The sequence below is a fragment of the Ostrea edulis genome, chromosome 4, assembly GCF_947568905.1.
Source record: "Ostrea edulis chromosome 4, xbOstEdul1.1, whole genome shotgun sequence".
In the NCBI taxonomy this organism is placed as follows: Eukaryota; Metazoa; Mollusca; class Bivalvia; order Ostreida; family Ostreidae; genus Ostrea; species Ostrea edulis.
Genome location: NC_079167.1, coordinates 65,338,436 through 65,361,159, shown reverse-complemented (window position 1 = coordinate 65,361,159; position 22,724 = coordinate 65,338,436). Strand labels below are relative to the sequence as shown.

General features: G+C 35.3%; 1 protein-coding gene across 8 annotated transcripts in view; it reads left to right on the top strand.

The window, feature by feature from the left end:
• LOC125671383 (protein FAM135A-like) overlaps nt 1–22,724 on the top strand; it is a 47,608-nt gene that overhangs the window by 18,790 nt on the left and 6,094 nt on the right. For 4 of the 8 annotated variants that reach the window (XM_048907094.2, XM_048907090.2, XM_048907091.2 and 1 more), the window contains 14 exons: nt 167–314; nt 783–832; nt 7,313–7,468; nt 7,858–7,931; nt 8,075–8,235; nt 10,784–10,891; nt 14,064–14,084; nt 15,868–17,134; nt 18,367–18,426; nt 19,005–19,111; nt 19,643–19,734; nt 19,850–19,944; nt 20,048–20,199; nt 20,970–21,080. In XM_048907094.2, the coding sequence (XP_048763051.2) occupies nt 167–314; nt 783–832; nt 7,313–7,468; nt 7,858–7,931; nt 8,075–8,235; nt 10,784–10,891; nt 14,064–14,084; nt 15,868–17,134; nt 18,367–18,426; nt 19,005–19,111; nt 19,643–19,734; nt 19,850–19,944; nt 20,048–20,199; nt 20,970–21,080 (2,602 nt within the window). The remainder of the gene's footprint in view (nt 1–166; nt 315–782; nt 833–7,312; nt 7,469–7,857; nt 7,932–8,074; nt 8,236–10,783; nt 10,892–14,063; nt 14,085–15,867; nt 17,135–18,366; nt 18,427–19,004; nt 19,112–19,642; nt 19,735–19,849; nt 19,945–20,047; nt 20,200–20,969; nt 21,081–22,724) is intronic. The other 4 variants (XM_056163467.1, XM_048907096.2, XM_048907095.2 and 1 more) reach the window with 3 other exon arrangements.

Here is a 22,724-nt window from a genome sequence, read left to right as displayed (position 1 = left end):
ACATGCTTTTTGAAACTAAAGAGCTTAGAAAAAAAAATGATATCCCACCTACTCAACAACACTTGTTTACAAACTCTTCAACTATACATTTAGTTTTGGTCTTAATGGCAGGAAAAGGACTGGTCTTAATGGCAGGAGAAGGACTTTATTTTTATTTTATTTATAGGACCCCATTAGCAGTTCCACAATGAAACTTCATAATGCCATGAATGTACATCGTCGTTTGTGTAAAATTTTACTGTCGGCTTACGAGAGTTTACAAGCCATATTTAACAGCTTCCTGTCGCAGATGGAAGGAGCCGAATTTTCCCTGGGTATGTGTTGATTTCTAAAGTATAAATTTCTTGTAAATAACAATGAAGAGTTTTCTTAGCTTAATTCAGATTATAGGTTATGAAAACCGGAGTTTTGAGATATCACTCACTGAAATTTGTGTATAAAGCTGATAAATGTTTAGTACTGATCTTTTCCCTCCCAAGAACACATTTCCTGTCGTTACAATTTTGATCTGCAAACAATGTTACATTAATGTAACTTCCAAGCAATGTGATAGGTGTGCATTTACGGAACAGTGGTTTTATACAGCGCCGAATGCTGCACCTCTGTTGGTTGTTTACTCAATGTAAACTAGCAATGGTGACTGGATTCAAGAAATGAATGAGGGAAATTTAGAAGGAGAAAAATTGCATTGTAGGAGGTTAGCGAGAGTGTGTTGCATAAATGGGAAGGTAAACACATACACATAAACAAGAGTGAATGTAATGTTTTTCATTTCCCCACAGATACCAAGGACTGTCATAAGCGACTCGAGTCAGTTGTGAACAACTTACAGGTAACTAACTGTCACATTTCCTGTCAAGTACCCAACCATCATTAACTTACAAATGTTACATTACCCAACCATCATTAACTTACAAATGTTACATTACCCAACCATCATTAACTTACAAATGTTACATTACCCAACCATCATTAACTTACAAATGTTACAGTACTGAACCATCATTAACTTACAAATATTACAGTACCCAACCATCATTAACTTACAAATGTTACTGCACTCAACCATCATTAACTTACAGATATTACAGTACCCAACCATCATTAACTTACAAATGTTACAGTACTGAACCATCATTAACTTACAAATATTCCAGTACCCAACCATCATTAACTTACAAATGTTGCAGTACTGAACCATCATTAACTTACAAATATTACAGTACCCAACCATCATTAACTTACAAATGTTACAGCACCCAACCATCATTAACTTACAAATGTTACAGTACCCAACCATCATTAACTTACAAATGTTGCAGTACTGAACCATCATTAACTTACAAATATTACAGTACCCAACCATCATTAACTTACAAATGTTACAGTACCCAACCATCATTAACTTACAAATGTTGCAGTACTGAACCATCATTAACTTACAAATATTACAGTACCCAACCATCATTAACTTACAAATGTTGCAGTACTGAACCATCATTAACTTACAAATGTTACAGTACTGAACCATCATTAACTTACAAATATTCCAGTACCCAACCATCATTAACTTACAAATGTTACAGTACCCAACCATCATTAACTTACAAATATTACAGTACCCAACCATCATTAACTTACAAATGTTGCAGTACTGAACCATCATTAACTTACAAATATTCCAGTACCCAACCATGATTAACTTACAAATGTTACTTTACCCAACCATCATTAACTTACAAATGTTACAGCACCCAACCATCATTAACTTACAAATATTCCAGTACCCAACCATCATTAACTTACAAATGTTACAGTACTGAACCATCATTAACTTACAAATGTTACAGCACCCAACCATCATTAACTTACAAATATTCCAGTACCCAACCATCATTAACTTACAAATATTCCAGTACCCAACCATCATTAACTTACAAATATTACAGTACCCAACCATCATTAACTTACAAATGTTACTTTACCCAACCATCATTAACTTACAAATGTTACAGCACCCAACCATCATTAACTTACAAATATTCCAGTACCCAACCATCATTAACTTACAAATGTTACAGTACCCAACCATCATTAACTTACAAATATTCCAGTACCCAACCATCATTAACTTACAAATGTTGCAGTACTGAACCATCATTAACTTACAAATGTTACAGCACCCAACCATCATTAACTTACAAATATTCCAGTACCCAACCATCATTAACTTACAAATGTTACAGTACCCAACCATCATTAACTTACAAATATTACAGTACCCAACCATCATTAACTTACAAATGTTACAGTACCCAACCATCATTAACTTACAAATATTCCAGTACCCAACCATCATTAACTTACAAATGTTACTTTACCCAACCATCATTAACTTACAAATGTTACAGCACCCAACCATCATTAACTTACAAATATTCCAGTACCTAACCATCATTAACTTACAAATGTTACAGCACCCAACCATCATTAACTTACAAATATTCCAGTACCCAACCATCATTAACTTGCAAATATTCCAGTACCCAACCATCATTAACTTACAAATATTACAGTACCCAACCATCATTAACTTACAAATGTTACTTTACCCAACCATCATTAACTTACAAATGTTACTTTACCCAACCATCATTAACTTACAAATATTACAGTACCCAACCATCATTAACTTACAAATGTTACAGTACCCAACCATCATTAACTTACAAATGTTACAGTACCGAACCATCATTAACTTACAAATGTTACAGCACCCAACCATCATTAACTTACAAATGTTACAGCACCCAACCATCATTAACTTACAAATATTCCAGTACCCAACCATCATTAACTTACAAATGTTACAGTACCCAACCATCATTAACTTACAAATGTTACAGTACCCAACCATCATTAACTTACAAATGTTGCAGCACTGAACCATCATTAACTTACAAATGTTACAGTACCCAACCATCATTAACTTACAAATGTTACAGTACCCAACCATCATTAACTTAGAAATGTTACAGTACCCAACCATCATTAACTTACAAATGTTACAGTACCCAACCATCATTAACTTACAAATGTTGCAGTACTGAACCATCATTAACTTACAAATGTTACAGCACCCAACCATCATTAACTTACAAATGTTACAGTACCCAACCATCATTAACTTACAAATGTTACAGTACCCAACCATCATTAACTTACAAATGTTACAGTACCCAACCATCATTAACTTACAAATGTTGCAGTACCGAACCATCATTAACTTACAAATGTTACAGTACCCAACCATCATTAACTTACAAATGTTACAGTACCCAACCATCATTAACTTACAAATGTTACAGCACCCAACCATCATTAACTTACAAATATTACAGCACCCAACCATCATTAACTTACAAATGTTACAGCACCCAACCATCATTAACTTACAAATGTTGCAGTACTGAACCATCATTAACTTACAAATGTTACATTACACAACCATCATTAACTTACAAATGTTACATTACACAACCATCATTAACTTACAAATGTTACAGTACCCAACCATCATTAACTTACAAATGTTACAGTACCCAACCATCATTAACTTACAAATGTTGCAGTACTGAACCATCATTAACTTACAAATGTTACAGCACCCAACCATCATTAACTTACAAATGTTACAGTACCCAACCATCATTAACTTACAAATGTTGCAGTACTGAACCATCATTAACTTACAAATGTTGCAGTACTGAACCATCATTAACTTACAAATGTTACAGCACCCAACCATCATTAACTTACAAATATTCCAGTACCCAACCATCATTAACTTACAAATGTTACAGTACCCAACCATCATTAACTTACAAATGTTGCAGTACTGAACCATCATTAACTTACAAATGTTACAGTACTGAACCATCATTAACTTACAAATATTACAGTACCCAACCATCATTAACTTACAAATGTTACAGTACCCAACCATCATTAACTTACAAATATTCCAGTACCCAACCATCATTAACTTACAAATGTTACTTTACCCAACCATCATTAACTTACAAATGTTACAGCACCCAACCATCATTAACTTACAAATATTCCAGTACCCAACCATCATTAACTTACAAATGTTACAGCACCCAACCATCATTAACTTACAAATGTTACAGCACCCAACCATCATTAACTTACAAATATTCCAGTACCCAACCATCATTAACTTACAAATATTCCAGTACCCAACCATCATTAACTTACAAATATTCCAGTACCCAACCATCATTAACTTACAAATATTACAGTACCCAACCATCATTAACTTACAAATGTTACTTTACCCAACCATCATTAACTTACAAATGTTACAGCACCCAACCATCATTAACTTACAAATATTACAGTACCCAACCATCATTAACTTACAAATGTTACAGTACCCAACCATCATTAACTTACAAATGTTACAGTACCGAACCATCATTAACTTACAAATGTTACAGCACCCAACCATCATTAACTTACAAATGTTACAGCACCCAACCATCATTAACTTACAAATATTCCAGTACCCAACCATCATTAACTTACAAATGTTACAGTACCCAACCATCATTAACTTACAAATGTTACAGTACCCAACCATCATTAACTTACAAATGTTGCAGCACTGAACCATCATTAACTTACAAATGTTACAGTACCCAACCATCATTAACTTACAAATGTTACAGTACCCAACCATCATTAACTTAGAAATGTTACAGTACCGAACCATCATTAACTTACAAATGTTACAGTACCCAACCATCATTAACTTACAAATGTTGCAGTACTGAACCATCATTAACTTACAAATGTTACAGCACCCAACCATCATTAACTTACAAATGTTACAGTACCCAACCATCATTAACTTACAAATGTTGCAGTACTGAACCATCATTAACTTACAAATGTTACAGCACCCAACCATCATTAACTTACAAATGTTACAGTACCCAACCATCATTAACTTACAAATGTTGCAGTACTGAACCATCATTAACTTACAAATGTTGCAGTACTGAACCATCATTAACTTACAAATGTTACAGCACCCAACCATCATTAACTTACAAATATTCCAGTACCCAACCATCATTAACTTACAAATGTTACATTACCCAACCATCATTAACTTACAAATGTTACAGCACCCAACCATCATTAACTTACAAATATTCCAGTACCCAACCATCATTAACTTACAAATGTTACAGTACCCAACCATCATTAACTTACAAATGTTGCAGTACTGAACCATCATTAACTTACAAATGTTACAGTACTGAACCATCATTAACTTACAAATATTACAGTACCCAACCATCATTAACTTACAAATGTTACAGTACCCAACCATCATTAACTTACAAATATTCCAGTACCCAACCATCATTAACTTACAAATGTTACTTTACCCAACCATCATTAACTTACAAATGTTACTTTACCCAACCATCATTAACTTACAAATATTCCAGTACCCAACCATCATTAACTTACAAATGTTACAGCACCCAACCATCATTAACTTACAAATGTTACAGCACCCAACCATCATTAACTTACAAATATTCCAGTACCCAACCATCATTAACTTACAAATATTACAGTACCCAACCATCATTAACTTACAAATATTCCAGTACCCAACCATCATTAACTTACAAATATTACAGTACCCAACCATCATTAACTTACAAATGTTACTTTACCCAACCATCATTAACTTACAAATGTTACAGCACCCAACCATCATTAACTTACAAATATTACAGTACCCAACCATCATTAACTTACAAATGTTACAGCACCCAACCATCATTAACTTACAAATGTTACATTACCCAACCATCATTAACTTACAAATGTTACAGTACCCAACCATCATTAACTTACAAATGTTACAGTACCGAACCATCATTAACTTACAAATGTTACAGTACCCAACCATCATTAACTTACAAATGTTACAGCACCCAACCATCATTAACTTACAAATGTTACAGTACCCAACCATCATTAACTTACAAATGTTACAGTACCCAACCATCATTAACTTACAAATGTTGCAGTACTGAACCATCATTAACTTACAAATGTTACAGCACCCAACCATCATTAACTTACAAATGTTACAGTACCCAACCATCATTAACTTACAAATGTTGCAGTACTGAACCATCATTAACTTACAAATGTTGCAGTACTGAACTATCATTAACTTACAAATGTTGCAGTACTGAACCATCATTAACTTACAAATATTACAGTACCCAACCATCATTAACTTACAAATGTTACAGCACCCAACCATCATTAACTTACAAATGTTACATTACACAACCATCATTAACTTACAAATGTTACATTACACAACCATCATTAACTTACAAATGTTACATTACACAACCATCATTAACTTACAAATGTTACAGCACCCAACCATCATTAACTTACAAATGTTACAGCACCCAACCATCATTAACTTACAAATGTTACAGCGAACATGCTTATAACGATTTCACACTTACAGTGAAGTGATTTTTATTCCCTGTAGTTTTAAACATATGAACTCATTGTGAATGATGAATTTTAAAATGAATCAAAGTTGCACTTCTGTATGAGCATGTTTTACTGTACTGCCAAGGCATGAAGTCAGGCCTCTGTGTATCTGTTATCGTGTAAAATTTGTTACTCGGGACTGTAGGACTGTGAAACTTTTTGTGGAGATTTGTGAAGTGCTGTTGTTTTAAATTTATTTGTAAGACTTGTATATTTGCATAATTGTGCGAGATGATGAAAGAAAATGTAGTTTCCATAATGAAGTAGTGTTGCAGGTTGTTTATTCCAAGTAGTTTATTATGAAGCATTATCAAAAATTTCTTATTGCATCTAAATCAACAATGGATATCTTGTGTAGAGTAAAACCTGGAAATATTTGTGGATCTACAGTTTATAAAGTCTTGTGCATTTCCATAATCCTATGTTAGAGACTTCAGGGACCCATTTTACATAAAGTCTTATGACTAAGATGTCCAACATATTTCCATTTTCAAGTACATTTTCACAGTTTTGCGTACTTGCCATCTGCTATTTTATAGATATGTCATGAATTTACACCATAAAGAAATGCAGCTTTAAATGAATGGAAAGAAGTACTTTTGGTCTTAAGTTGTAAGACCTTTTGTAAAGTGGGTCCCAATTAATGGTTTGATTTAATTTTTGTGGAAATATTTTGCTTTAGAATTTTGACAATGAGGAGGATCTTCTACAGACAGCCACGACAGACATTACACAGCTCTGTGCTGAAAATGTCATTCTATGGACTCAGTTTATTGAAGTTGTGTCCTTGGACAAAAATGTTCTACTCCAGCTTGCCCAGGAACATCATACAGGGAGGGTGAGTGTGAAGGGTCAGATGACTGTTTGTGTAATTTTGTGAGTGTGAAGGGTCATGTCACTGTTCTGTGTAATTTTGTGAGTGTGAAGGGTCACATGACTGTTTGTGTAATTTTGTGAGTGTGAAGGGTCATGTCACTGTTTTGTGTAATTTTGTGAGTGTGAAGGGTCACATGACTGTGTAATTTTGTGAGTGTGAAAGGTCACATCATTGTTTTTTGTAATTTTTCCCTTTTAGAGAATTTGTGTGATTAACCAGATTTTCAGCTATAATTTATAAAGAAGGAAATCATCGTAACCTCCAAATCAAATGAAAAAGGAAAGCAAATTTTTTTTATTAGATTTCGCACCCTGTGGAAATGTTTTACTAAAGTGAGTCCTTTTTACCAGGTGAAGAGAATGGCAGAAGCGTTTTTCACCCATGAATATGCCAAACCAGAATGCTTGTCTTGTTATGAACCCAGGTGAGTAGGGAAATGCAATTATCTCAATATCGTGTTGTATACTTCTGTCTTACTCATTGTACTTTAAAGATATATAAATGTATATAAAAATATATAAAAAATACTGAAAGTATTTATCAGTAAGTCTATATCTACTTGGCCAGTTTTCATGGACATGCAGAGTTTGCCAGTATTGTCAAGAGTTCCGGCTGTATGCAGAGTCTACCACCCATGAAGGTGGAGTGTGTTGAGCTAGATGGTGACCATTCCACCCTGCCGATAATATTTGAAGACATTTATTGTGAGCATATTCCAATGTCCACAGGTAAGTGGAGGTCATGTTTTATGTCATTTGTCTGTGCTCACATGTATATTACTAACTGCATTCGTTTTTTTAATATACATGTTTTTGTTCGCAGTGTATTATGTACAATTTAGAAAGAAAAGGCTTTTACTAGAGAGATTTTTAGTCATATCCACACTAGTATATTATATTATGGATCTATTTTGTTTCAGTGAAGAAACAGTATTTTTCATTAAATAGCATTACACATTGTTAATACAATATCTTTCTTGATAAAGAATTCACTTCCAACACTGCGTTATACCCCTGCAGGAAAGGGGGGGGGGGGGATACGCTGGAATCACCAAGTCTGTCTGTCTGTCTGTAGACACTAGGTTAAGGTCAGTGTTTCAATTTTTACACTGGTTTTCACCATATTATGGCAGTAGGAATACAAACCAGACTTGAAGGTGGGACACATCATGGGATGCCTCTTCCATCTCATGGTATGAATGCTGCCTCTTGCCTACATTTTGTGCTTCAGTGAGTTCCATTAACATCAGCATTTAGATTCGTTCTTACACCACGTCCAGTGCAAACTAAGCTTGGAATACCCCTTCCTTATACTGATAATGAAAATGCTACAGCTGACCTACATATTACGCTTCAGTGGGTCTGATTAAGATAAAAAAAAATTACCTATTTTCCCAGCTCATTAGATTGAAGTATTACGAAACTTGCCTATAACCACAGATACTCTGTTAAATCTATCTATGTATATTAAATGTTGTTTTAAGATAATGCAAAGCTGTCTATTGATCGAAAGATATATCAAGAAATTTAGAAAACTTCCGGGATATAAGAATGGGGATTGGGAAATTCTAATACAGTCAAACCTATATTAAGCAGTCACCCGTGGGATTCAGTAAAAGTGACCTTTGTCAAACTAAGATGTTCTATGTTTTATATGCATATAAAGTACATACACTGTACGTATATACGCTTACATGCATGTAAATGCGTAAAGAATGCTACACAATAAACAACCTCCAAGATTGACATTTTTTTTTAATCGGGTTTTGTTTCAGCTTTTCATTTAAAAATATTTTTTAGTTTTCCCAACGCTCAATTTCAAAGAAACAATACAAGCATTAAATCCTGATTCCATCATTTTAATGGCATCATATCATTCTTTCAGATTTAGCGGGTTTTTGCTACCATTTTCTGTCATTTTATTTGGTTTTATGGATCGGATACCTTAAATGACCGTATGACATAAAATCTTATATCCATTCAATAGTCTTAGATATAAGATCAATCGATAATTTTATTTGTTCATCCACCTGTTTAAAATTGATCTCTTTAGACCGATTATATTTTTGAGGTTTTACCATGCTTAATCAGTTGTTTACATTAGTAACAGTGCATTCGTAAACTATCTAGCTGCATTTGGAAGATAAACATAGAGAACCTCATATTTAAGTAATGTAACAATTTAAAATGACCACTACATATATATACACAGGGAAAATGGCAGTTTGGTACAGTACACAGGTGGCTGTTTAATAGAGTGATATAGGATTTTTAATGGGGAGGGAGTAGAATAACCGCATGAGACAAGTGACCGCTTGATTAGAGGTGACCGCTATAACACGTTTGACTGGAGAAGTAATAATTGTTTAAGTTACGTATTGTAGATATACAGGGCTTTATCAAAGGTTATTTAGAGAGATGTTGTTTAGATAGTTTTGGATTTGCCCAGCTGGGGGTACATGTATTAGTTCCATCAGGATAGCTTTAGTTTTAATATGCCTGTCTGAGGGACCATACTATGGTGTAGTTTTTCCCCATCTGTCCATCTGTCTGTCTGTTAGCTTGCTTGTGTATAGGTCTTATCTTTCACACTGTGATGCTTAAGACTATCAAACTAGGTCAGGTGATACATCTTGAGGAAAAAGTGTGTCACATACCAAAATTAATTCAGTTCACTGTGACCTCCTGGTGGGATTTTATTGTTATACTTACTCAAATCATAGACGGATCATATCTTGCACTATATGCGGCGTAGGACTAGTATCAAACTTCATCAATTGATGCATATCGGGGGGGGGGGGGGGGGGGGGGGTTATGAACCAAAAGTAGGTCACTGTGGCCTCATTTTGAAATTTTATGGCAATACATATATACAAATTGTGTCTGGATCATATCTTGAGTACTCTGAGGCTTAAGACCATCAAACTTGGTCAGTTGATGAATCTGAGGAGAAGGTGTGTTGCAACCCAAAAGTAGGTGGCTGACCTCATTTTGAAATTGCAATTGACAGGATCACATAGGTATGCATTTATAATGTACATGTAGTTATAGATAGGCATATCATGTACCCTAGTGGTGCACTTAATATTATATATCATATTGGAGAAAAATTCACTATAATCATTGTTTCTGTAAGGTATGTATCAGTGCAATATAAGTGAAAACTTAAGGTATTTGATCATTGCTTTCCTTTACCACATACATTTTTAAGTACCTTTAGATCCACCCATCAAATTATCCATCCATTCCATAAATTTATTATCTGTTGACTCCCCAGATCCCCTGCCGGTGCGATCAGTTGTGGAACTTTTTCAGGTCCCTGCCACATCGCACAACTTGGGCGACACCAGCTCGGTGGTCGACCTAGGGGAAGTGCGATTGGTTGGTGAGTAAACAGGAAGCCCATCTCTATTGTTTGCTTGGTTACTATGGTAACTGCCTCCGTAGATTCACATGCATGCATTTTTTATGTGACTTTATCTGGTGTTGTGTTCTGTGGTGTTTCACTGTCTTGTTCTTTGTGTGTGTCTGTTGTAAACTGAAAATATACCAATTCTAATGTTAAAAAGATAAATTCATATATCAAGGTCACCTGAGTTGCTCAGGGGACTCACTGTAATCTGTCCCCATTGGTCATGGTGATCGTTACTCGTTCATAAACAAACTGAATAGTCATATATCGAGCATGGAGGTCTCTACCAAACACCATGTATTAGACTGAAGGGTAGGGCTGGAATGATCATCGTGCTTTCTACCTTTGAGTATATCGTATTTAGTTTGGATGCGTCGTTTTAATGAGCCTTGAGATTTGTGCCAGAGTGATTATTGAAAATGCATTGAAATTCTATATTTAAAAAAATCTTCTTTACTCCTGAGCATCCACATGTAGGATTCAAAGTGGATAGATAGTTATGATAAGCATGGAGGCTTTTACCAGAGTTGTTTAATTCACAGCCTCTGTGTTTCACCCTCATATTAAGGCTGTAACAGATGGATCTATGCTGAGTATGTATTTAGTATTCAGATGTTATATTAAGCATATTTTAAATATTCAGAGTAATGCTATACTGCAGAATATATAGTCTGCATTTACATTAATTGCTTTCAAGAAAACAGAGTTCTTCTTTATGTCAAAAGGATGTGTTTATTGCATAAATTCACTATTTCCCACCATCCAATGTGCCCTGCAGGGAGTGTTAATCCAGTTAGGACAGTTGTAGTTCAAAATATCAAACGTACAGGAATCATTGGAGTAGTAAAAACCTGAAGTACCTGAAGGAGACCCGTCTGAGTATCCACTATACCCACTCACAGACTGTCACTGCCTCACACACAGTAACTGCCAATCATAGAATCAGACTCAAGTAGCAGCCTTGAGAAGCAACTGCATTTACCACTATGCTACTCAGCAACACAGGCAATTATATTGGTTGAGTTTGAATTTACTATTAAAAAGTAAAGGTATACTCTTTAATTATAGTGAATTTGAACCCAAGTGATATAATTGCCTGTGCCCAGCAATAAAAAGTCTTTATAAGGAGTGTTATTAATAACTTACCCAGGGAATCCAATAAGGTGGGATCACCAAGTGTGAATCTTGAATTTATGATAAATAATGGCAGGGGGTGGGGAGCTAAGAAAAAATATGTGATAGTTAACAATTCTCAATTCTGATTAAAGAAAAGTTTATTGTCCAAGTTTAGATAAAAAGAAATAGTGTCGTAGCTTCCAGATGAAAAACCGACTTGATAGATGTACTGGTAACCAGTGACTTTTCTAGGTTTAGTTTTAAAGTTTAGTTTTACTCAGGTGACCAATAAGGCCCATGTGCATCTTAAATTCACCTATTCTAAGCTCATATTCTGTAACTTTATATATATATGTGTCTATGAAATATTTTCATCATGTATTTGTTTTATTTTGGAACTATTTAAAATGTTTGTGATTTCTTAAGACCCTTCAATCAAAACTTTGGGAACTATTGGTTTTGATTTTTATAATTATATTTTTTGTCTATTAGAGATAAGAGACTATATTTGGTGAAAGTCAAAGTCATGATTATGTCAAGTTCATATTCTGAATCACTGGTCTTAGCTCAATACATCACTGTTCTTTGCTCGAATACAAATTGTTACAAACACATCTTGTTTCACATATTTCATTTGTCAAAAAAAATCACAAAACTTTTGGTGAACTTATTCAATGTGCATGCTGTGTTGGTATGGAATTTTCACAAAGTTTGTTTATAATGGATATCTGGTTTTAAAAAAGGTTGATTCCATTTAATGTCGTGAATTAGTCTCTTAATACACTGTAGATTGGGGGTGGGATGAGGTGTGTGGGGGGGGGGGGGGGGGGATTCTCATCTTTTAATGTATATAATAACTGCTGTAAAAATTATAGGCACTATGATAATTATCATCCAAACCTTTTATTTGCAAGGCCTGCGGTTTATTTATTAAAACTGTAAAATGTAAGCTGAGATTTTACAATGGGCGTTCTTTACTGCCCAGTAACATAAGTACTAATAAAATGGAACCTTAGTTCAGTGCATCTGATGAAATTGTACACCTGACATCAGTGGATGGAATCTGCTGTTCTAGATGTGAACTACAGTATATATGTACTAGCTAATTACCACCAATGAGAATGAAATCTGTGTAACTTATGTAAGATTATGAAAATAAACACAAGTTCACATCAATTTGGGCAAAAAGACTGAAATTTTTGTGATATAAGCAACCGTTATTGACACAAGCTTGACTTGTGCCTCAGATGAAGATCTGCACCTCAAAAGTATTGTATCAGTATCCTTGTCAGAATTTTATGAAGTGCTTAATATATCTGTTTGATATAAATTGGTTTTCACAATAATCAAAATATACAGTAAAACTTGTTTTATGCAGATGTTGAAACCTTGGACATGCTTCAATACCAAACTTTGAATATATTTTGTATTCCAGATGTTGAATCTGAACATTTTCTGATTTGAAGCCCGTCTAGATTAGACAAGTTTTACTGTGTTTCTGTCATTGGTATAATTATGATATTACAGCTCTTGAATAATCTCATTTTCAATGTCCTTGTTATCAGTAATCTGAATGTGTGCAGTATTTTCCATTTGAAGTAAGACTTGATTGCATGGTGAGAAATGAAACAAAAATTCTTTGTTTTTATGTGCATCACACATGTACTTGTATTTGTCAGTGTAAAATTTCTGAAAATTTTATCTCTATATCTGTGACTAGTAGCAATTCAAGAATTAGAAGTTACATGTAACAACCCAGTTATAAAGCAGTGTAGTATTGAATCCATCTATTGTTTCATTGTTCAAAGGTCCTGTGTAAACTTGAATAATATTTTTTTCTATAGACACCGATGCTGACCAGTTGTGGTAGTGCAGTTTTAGGACTGTAGAAGCATTTTATTGAAATAAGGGACCATCATGTTGTTAAATGGAATCATTCTTTTCAGTGCAATTTGAAATTTTTTCTCTCTTCAAATTACTGGAATTGTATTGATAACCAAATTTCTTTTATTTTATGCCTTCATGACAGATGAGAGTTTGACGACATCAGGTTAGTGTGGGTGTGTCTGTCGTATTGCTAGAAAGTTTATAATCATGTCAAATTGCACAGGTAGCTCACTGCACTATCTGTACAAAAAAGAATGAAATGCAGGATCACAGGCAAATACAAAATACCAAATCTTGCTGGATTTAGCTTTTCATGGAGGGAGTTCAACTGTGTTAGCATTTAGGCTATCCAAAGAAGCCCTCAAATTGCCATTTGCATCTACAAATTTTGCCTTAATGTAACAGCAGTGAAAAGTTCAGTCATGAGTTTTGCAGCATTTCTGAAATCCTTTGAAATTGTTTTTAAGCAAGCAGAGTAACACTAGGGTTGCAGAATGTAAATGTGCAAAGTGTTAGTTCAAGAGTATGCCATAACGTTTAATTTTAAATTGTTGAAAATATTTTGATTCATACACATGTTGCTCTACACATGGTTCTTCCAAACAGGTATATGAATGCAAATTTCTATGGATAAGGAGGAAATACAATCATGTAGGGTAACTCCTTACGTATCTTTTTGTGAATCTCTGTCTGCATAAAATACGTGGAGAGGGGTGTATATAGAAAATTCGTATTGTTTTACATGTTAGAATGCTGTTAACTATAGTTTTAAGAAGAGAAAACTTGCACAAATTGACACTGCACTGTCTTATGATGCCATATGTAATGCAGATACATCAAAAGTTTCAAGGACATACAGAGATTATTAGTTATCCAGGTCTAGTCACGGGTGTACTGGGATTTACCCTGATTATTAGTTATCCAGGTCTAGTCATGGGTGTACAGGGATTTACCCTGATTGTTAGTTATCCAGGTCTAGTCACGGGTGTACAGGGATTTACCCTGATTATTAGTTATCCGGGTCTAGTCACGGGTGTACAGGGATTTACCCTGATTATTAGTTATCCGGGTCTAGTCACGGGTGTACAGGGATTTACCCTGATTATTAGTTATCCAGGTCTAGTCACGGGTGTACAGGGATTTACCCTGATTATTAGTTATCCAGGTCTAGTCACAGGTGTACAGGGATTTACCCTGATTATTAGTTATCCGGGTCTAGTCACGGGTGTACAGGGATTTACCCTGATTATTAGTTATCCAGGTCTAGTCACGGGTGTACAGGGATTTACCCTGGGTTGTATTCTGTACGTGATGTGGCTGCAGGCCGAAGAATATATGGAGAATGACCTGGGATAAATCTCCGTACAGCCGTGGTTGGACCTGGATAACAAATTTATTTCCTCTGTAACCAAATGATATTACAAGTAATTATTTAGTGATTTAAATAAGGAAATTCATGTTGGATATTTTATGTTGTTTACAAGCTGGGGGTAAATAATGTGACATCACGGTGCCGAAATCATGGCGAATGCTTGCTAAGGAAATGTCATCAATTTTTTTCTTTGCGTGTAGATACACGTTGCATTGTATTGTCACTTTATTATCTCCACCTTCAGCAGGGTGTATGGAAATTTACACCTGGCTTGTTAACCAATCAGAAAACGTCTTACAAGCTACATAGGAAATAAGAAGATTTACTCTGTGGTTTGTGATGCTGTCTTTAAGTTTGTAGAGATGTTCTATATGTAGTAGGTAGAGAGAAGAATGAATACAGAAGTCATGTTGAGTTGAAGAGAAATTAAAGTTTTCGAAGATGTTCCAGTGAATTGAAATACACATGTATTGTATATGTCTACTTATATCACCATAATAAATGTATTAAATTGTCAAAATTCTATGAATTGCAGTAATAGAATATTGTTTTCATGGACTATTGTCATTTGCAGAGAGACACAAGGGAAAAGATAAACTTGGTAAATCTGGAGATCCTAAGCAGAAACAGAAGAAGAAGTTGATCAAGAGCATTCGGCCTGATGCCTTCAAGAGGCCGTCCTCTTACTCTATGTCAGAGGTGGATGCTGTATCAGAGAAAGATGCCCAGAAAGACTGTGCTCTGATTGGTTACAGGAAAAAGGACACTGCGTCAGACTCGCCTGGATCAGTGGTGGATCACTCGGTGGAGTTGGGGACTTTGTGTGATGACGCGAGCAAACATGATCATCTGTCCACGTCCTTTTCAATGCCATCACTGTTTGTTAGAAATTCTTGGAGTCGAACAAGTATCACATCTCTTCCAGACTTTGTAGAATCTCCCTACAGTAGAAGAAGGAATGTCAGGTCGGCTATGATTGCCAAAGAACTGCAACAGATTCAGGACGACCTGAAGGCTCATGGGAAGGAGTCTTTATCAAAAAATGATCTCACTTCATCAAGTTCTGGAGAACTAAAGCCCGAAGGGAAGGGTTCTGGGGTAAAAAGTGATGTGACTACAAGTTCAGGGACGGAAACTCTTCCCAGTGAGGATCAGATCATAGAGAAATTAGGACTCAATGATGTTCATTGTCATGTGAGTGAGAATTTACCACTGCAGGCACACGAAGATGAACAGTGGTATATAAACAAGAAAACAAAAAACAACGAAAATATCAGCGATGATGAGAGACATGTTGCAAATGGTTATGATGCAGAGGTAGATACAGAAAAAGAGGGGGAGGAGTCTGGTATATCAATGAGGGAAATATCATCATCTGGTCAGAAGGCTGTGAATGGCACTAAAAGGTCAACCCAAAGTCTTTCAGAGGATGGCAGCCTTGTCACTCAGGGATCAGAGCAGGAGGTTGAGGACCCAGGGTATGACAATAAATTAACTGTGATAGAATTTCTTAAGCAGGAATATGAAAAAAATCCCAAAATGTCGTTGATTGGGGCACATGGAAGCCCATTAAGAAAACCAGTGGGTAAGGTGATGTCATTAGAGGGTAAAGTGAGTGAGAAATCTTTATCTCAACATCGAGCAGCCAGTGACACCAATATCATTTCCAGCATAGATAAGGCTTCATCATCCTCTGGCTCACATCAATCTCATGATTCCGACTCAGGGAATAGTACCCTCAAAACACGGGTGTCATCTTCATTCTCATTTCCTGAGCTTTTCAAATACTCGGATCTTGATAGACCCAAGCTAGTCACTCAGATTGGCCACAGTACATTAAGGTATTTTATTGACATTTTTTGATCACCAATATTTGATTTTGTTCTGTAAAGTTTTGCATGCTTTCAAACGTATGATCTATTGTCCTATTTCTCTCTGCTTATCTGCTGATATTAGTGTCGCTCATTTCTTGCCGACTTTGCTTCAAAGTTTTACATGCATGGGAGAGAAATTCTCTCAAGAAATAATTTTAAAAAATTGTATAACTGTGAATTATGAATTGAAAATAAATTCACTGTTCATTTAGAATCTACTTTATAGTTTTTCATATTCTGCTTGAGAGTAAAGTATTGGTGATCATAAAATTAAAAAAAAATTATTTAGAACTAACAGTTCCAAATTTTCACAGTTGTTGCTTCATCAAACCCTGCTTCATCTTTCTTTCTCTGTTGTTCATGCATCTCATTTGTGGAGTGTGAGATTTACACGTGCACAGGTGGCTGGCAGAGGATTTGTTATCTGTTTCCCAAGCATCCCATTTCTTATGAATGTTTACAATAGCTCTATGGAATTTCCTGTGTGGCATGAAATAGTTCAATAAATGTACAAGTTTGATGTGGTTGGATTTTGTTAAGTAAGTGGCATGAAAAGTTCTGAGTACAAGTTAACCATTATCATTGACAGAATTATCAGTACATTTTACTATATTGCTTAATGTGTATTCTAGATACATATGCATACTTGATCATCCAAACTTTTGAAATTAACAATTCTGAGTTTATGTATATTATTTTATTGAATGATTTCCTTTAATGTTTCCATTGACTGTTTATCTCTTTCTCTCTCCCATGTGAAAGAAGAATGTACATGTATTTTGCTCAATGAACAAATTGAATTTTTTATTCATGATTGAATAGAATTAAAAGCATAATTTGAAATTTTGATAATGAATCACAGTTTGACTTTTATATATTTGTGTCAAATTCAGAATGTATGTGCTATTCTGTAATTCATGATGTCTTGGATATTTGTCCAACTAACATTTTACGGGTTAATTATGCTTACCAATTAGTACAGATTATTATTACTTGAAATTCGTAGTGTATACGAGGTTAAAATACAAGTTAATTGTCCATAGTTCTTTATTGTAATTCTGTAGAAGAGAATTAACACACTGTGCAACACTTTACGTGTGTTTGTGAAATGCACCAGTTTCCTACTGAAATTTATTTGGCGATGATCATTTCTTGAATGTTTGAAATATATTGTACATCACCAAGCCATTGTATTTCAGTTTTGTAAAGTTAAGAGAACAGCTTAAAACAGAGATGCAGTATTACGGACAACTCTACAGGTATAGATTTTGCCACAGATGGTTGAAATAATTTGTTCACAAAATAAATTGAATTTAATCTTTATCCTTTTTCTGATACACATTCAGCAGTAGGCATTTTGTTTTGTAAACTCAATCTTGTGCAGTGTAGAGTCAGATTTCTTTAAGTACATGTACACTCTATGTGTTGTTTTCTGCTCACTTAATCTTGAAGTTGATTATCAATACATTATTTCTGGCTAGCTGTGCGTGGATCTGTTTTCACACTATTGGTTTTCTTGGAATCACTGGTCCATTGTCAAACTATGCACAAATCATTTTCAGTGAAACTATAGAGTCTCAGAACTTCTGGGACACAACGTACAGAATTTTACACAAGTTTCATTGCATACTAAAGATTTCACAGCTAAAGTGGGGTCATAATTGGGGCCCAGAATTTTACTTTTGAATATTTAGATAAAATCCGCAAGTCTTCTTAGGAACCGGACAGTGAATCTTGATTCTAACAACATTTTCATTAGCTATTCATGTTTATGTATGGAAATATTGTAGAAACACCAATATTAATTGCTCTACAATTTATTGCTGTATTTTTTCAGTGAGTTTCCTACCTTAGCTGCAGTACATCCATACTTTCATGTTAATGAAGAGAGTTGTGATGATGGAGATGGGGTACACTTAGTAGTATGTGTTCATGGATTGGATGGTAAGAAGCTTCTCATTCAACAGTTGAAAATTTGTAGTAAGATTGTTTTCTTCCAATTTCATAAAATCTGTCCATCTGTCACAAAAAATTCAACCTGTACATTTACCCTGGCAACTTAATCAATTATTCAGGCTTCATATTCACCATGTACAGTATATTTGTGCACCCCCACCCATTACCCCCTCCACCTCCTTCTTCCAACAACAAAAAATAAAGCCCAAAGCAGGGGTCCACAATTTTGAATTAGTTTGTGTGCTTTAAAGTAAAAGCTTAATATATGTGTATTCAAATTGAAAATGGGTCTGTTTGTGTTACTAGTGTGAATTGCAACATGCACTTCACAGCATCTAAAATGTATAGACATTTGATATCATATTTGCAACACATGCATTTTTAAAGAATCAGAATTATTATTTCTATATAGCAGTGTTTCAAGAGAGCTGCTTAAGTTTACTCTTAATGTCTTTGATGCTTATTTTGTTGAGGATATGGTGATGATTTAAGATAACATTTTCTATGTGTATTCTTTAGGAAATAGTGCTGATTTAAGATTAGTAAGAACATACATAGAGATGGCATTACCAGGCCATAGAATAGAATTCCTGATGTCTGAGAGGAATCAGGTAAGTTAACCAGAGACAATACTGCTTTGAATGATTATATAAATTTTGACTTTTGCTTTCATTGATGATTCCTTCTGGTTCTTGCTTTCATGTGTGACTTCCTCTGCCTTCACAGGACACTTTTGCTGATTTTGATTTGATGACAGACAGATTAGCCAATGAGATTAATAGCTTTATCGACCTGTATGGGTTTACACCTACTAGATTAAGGTAAATATCAAATGGAATTGTGGAAGCTAATTCAAGCAGACTAAAATACAGTTGTGTATTAAAAAAAGAAGAAAATTCTCACCTGTGCTATGCTTTGTTACAGTTTTGTGGGACATTCGTTGGGGAACCTGATTATTCGGTCTGTGATATCTCTACCAAAGCTCTCTCACCTGGTCCCTAAACTCTATACATTCCTCTCCCTGTCTGGACCTCATCTTGGAACCCTCTATAACAACAGTGGGCTGGTTAACATGGGTAAGAACTGTTGATATCAGTAACTCTATAACAACAGTGGGCTGGTTAACATGGTAAGGACTGCTTGGTATCAGTAACTCTATAACAACAGTGGGCTGGTTAACATGGGTAAGAACTGTTGATATCAGTAACTCTATAACAACAGTGGGCTGGTTAACATGGTAAGGACTGCTTGGTATCAGTAACTCTATAACAACAGTGGACTGGTTAACATGGGTAAGAACTGCTTGGTATCAGTAACTCTATAACAACAGTGGGCTGGTTAACATGGGTAAGAACTGTTGATATCAGTAACTCTATAACAACAGTGGGCTGGTTAACATGGTAAGGACTGCTTGGTATCAGTAACTCTATAACAACAGTGGGCTGGTTAACATGGTAAGGACTGCTTGGTATCAGTAACTCTATAACAACAGTGGGCGGATTAACATGGGTAAGAACTGCTTGGTATCAGTTAATCATTTCATGTAAAGTACCCGTATAACCTAAGTTGGAAATGTTCCGTATAAAAAGTTTTTGTAATTTTTGATGTACTTCAATGTGTCTTAATATTTGAATTAGGACTGAAACATTGGTATGCATAATTAAGACCAAGGATTTTGACTTTAATCAACAGATTTGGAAAACTAAAAGCAAGAAATGTTTTAGTTGATTAGTCTCTGGCTTTACATCTTGAATAGATTAGTTGTAACATACTGTTACATATGTGTAGGTATAATCATGTTTTGATAGAAATAAAATATTGAATGCAATGTTCTGTATCTCCCTAGGAATGTGGTTCATGCAGAAGTGGAAGAAGTCGGGCTCACTGTTACAGCTGTCTCTCAAAGACCACCAGGATCCTCGCCAGACCTTCCTGTACAAACTCAGTCAGAAACCAGGTCAGGCTCACACAGGCTCCATATATGTTAATTGTAGGGTCAGATAGAGTATCATACAGTGCCCCCTCGATAGATTGCCAACTTTTGTTCAAGACGAATTTGGGCAATAAAGTTGGGGTGGCATTAAAACGAATTCACCATTAGGGCTATTCCAGAAATAAATACATGGGGGGGGGGGGGGGGGGGGTCGGGAGGCACCTTTTGTATATACCAAGCACTCATAAAAAAAAATAAAAAATTACCCCATGACCCATCAAATTAATAAACTCATTTTACAATGACCCATCTAATAAAAAAAAAACTAACCAGACCCACATCAAAAATATTTTTAAAAATGAAAACGGTACAAATCTCGCGAGGTTTTCGGGACAAACATTCTAGTCAATGACGCGGTAATGCCTGTGCGACATTGTATCACAGTAGTTCTGAAGAAACGATGTCACATCAACAATCAAAGGCATCTATGGCGGGAATGTTGGAAAGATTGGGAGTCCAAACGATGCTATTATCATGAAATGGGTATGGATATGTTTTTCCACGAATCGTTCGTCTTCTAATGGAGCCCGCGCCCGGAGGCCTCTATATCACCATCACACCGACTGATAAATATAACGCATCGGTACCCTCGTATAAATCAACTAAGGTTTGCCAATTTTTATTAGAAAACGGAGTACCTATTGGTTTCAAAATATTCCCAAAATCGATGCACTGTAAACTGTAATAATCTACAGAACAGAGTTCGCCGCCATCACGTCCAAAGGAACCCTATTAAACGCGCCTCTAATTTGAAGAGTGCCGTAATGGGAAGTTATGCGCTGCAAAGAGCGACAACTCGAATAGTTCTATGATACTTCTGATTTCCGATTTCGAAAGCAGCATTTCGAAAGCACGTTTTCAATTTTCCCTCCGACGTTTTGTAACCAACACGACAAGAGCGACAATAAAAATATTCTGAAAACTCAACACCCACGTGGCACAAAATAAAACAATAGAAACTACCCACTACCCATAATAAATATTTTTTTAACAGTCCAACCACGGACCAATTAAAATATGAAAAAATACGACCACCCACACAAAAAAATATTGTTTGCCGCCCGACCCCCCCATTTGATCATTTCTGGAACAGCCCTTATGGACAATGCACTGAGCAGTCAAAAGAAATCCAATACCATTAAGTTATTTGGACTCCATTCTGTATAAACATATAAATTATCTTGAGTTTAATTCAGCAATTATTAGTAATTAGCTGACCACCTGAATACGTTGTCCTGACTGTCACATTCCACCACTATTAAAGCACAGATATGATTACCGATGGGTGTTAGGTAATTGGCATTATTATTGAGGGTAAACCCTATAAAATTTTACCATTTGTTTGTGAAAATCAATGGCATTATGCAGGTTTGGCATTATAATGGGGGTGTTAACATGGGAGGAAATCTGTTCTTTTCAGGCAATAAGCGGGGGTGGCATTATAACAGGGGGCAATATATTGAGGGAGCACTGTACATATTGGGCCCATTTAGAGATGCATGAAATGTATTTATGTTCATGTACATTAGGTGCAGGTAGGTTTAAATAAAAAGAATTTATTGCAACTACAGTTTGACTCCATTATAAAAATATATTTGAATATTGTTT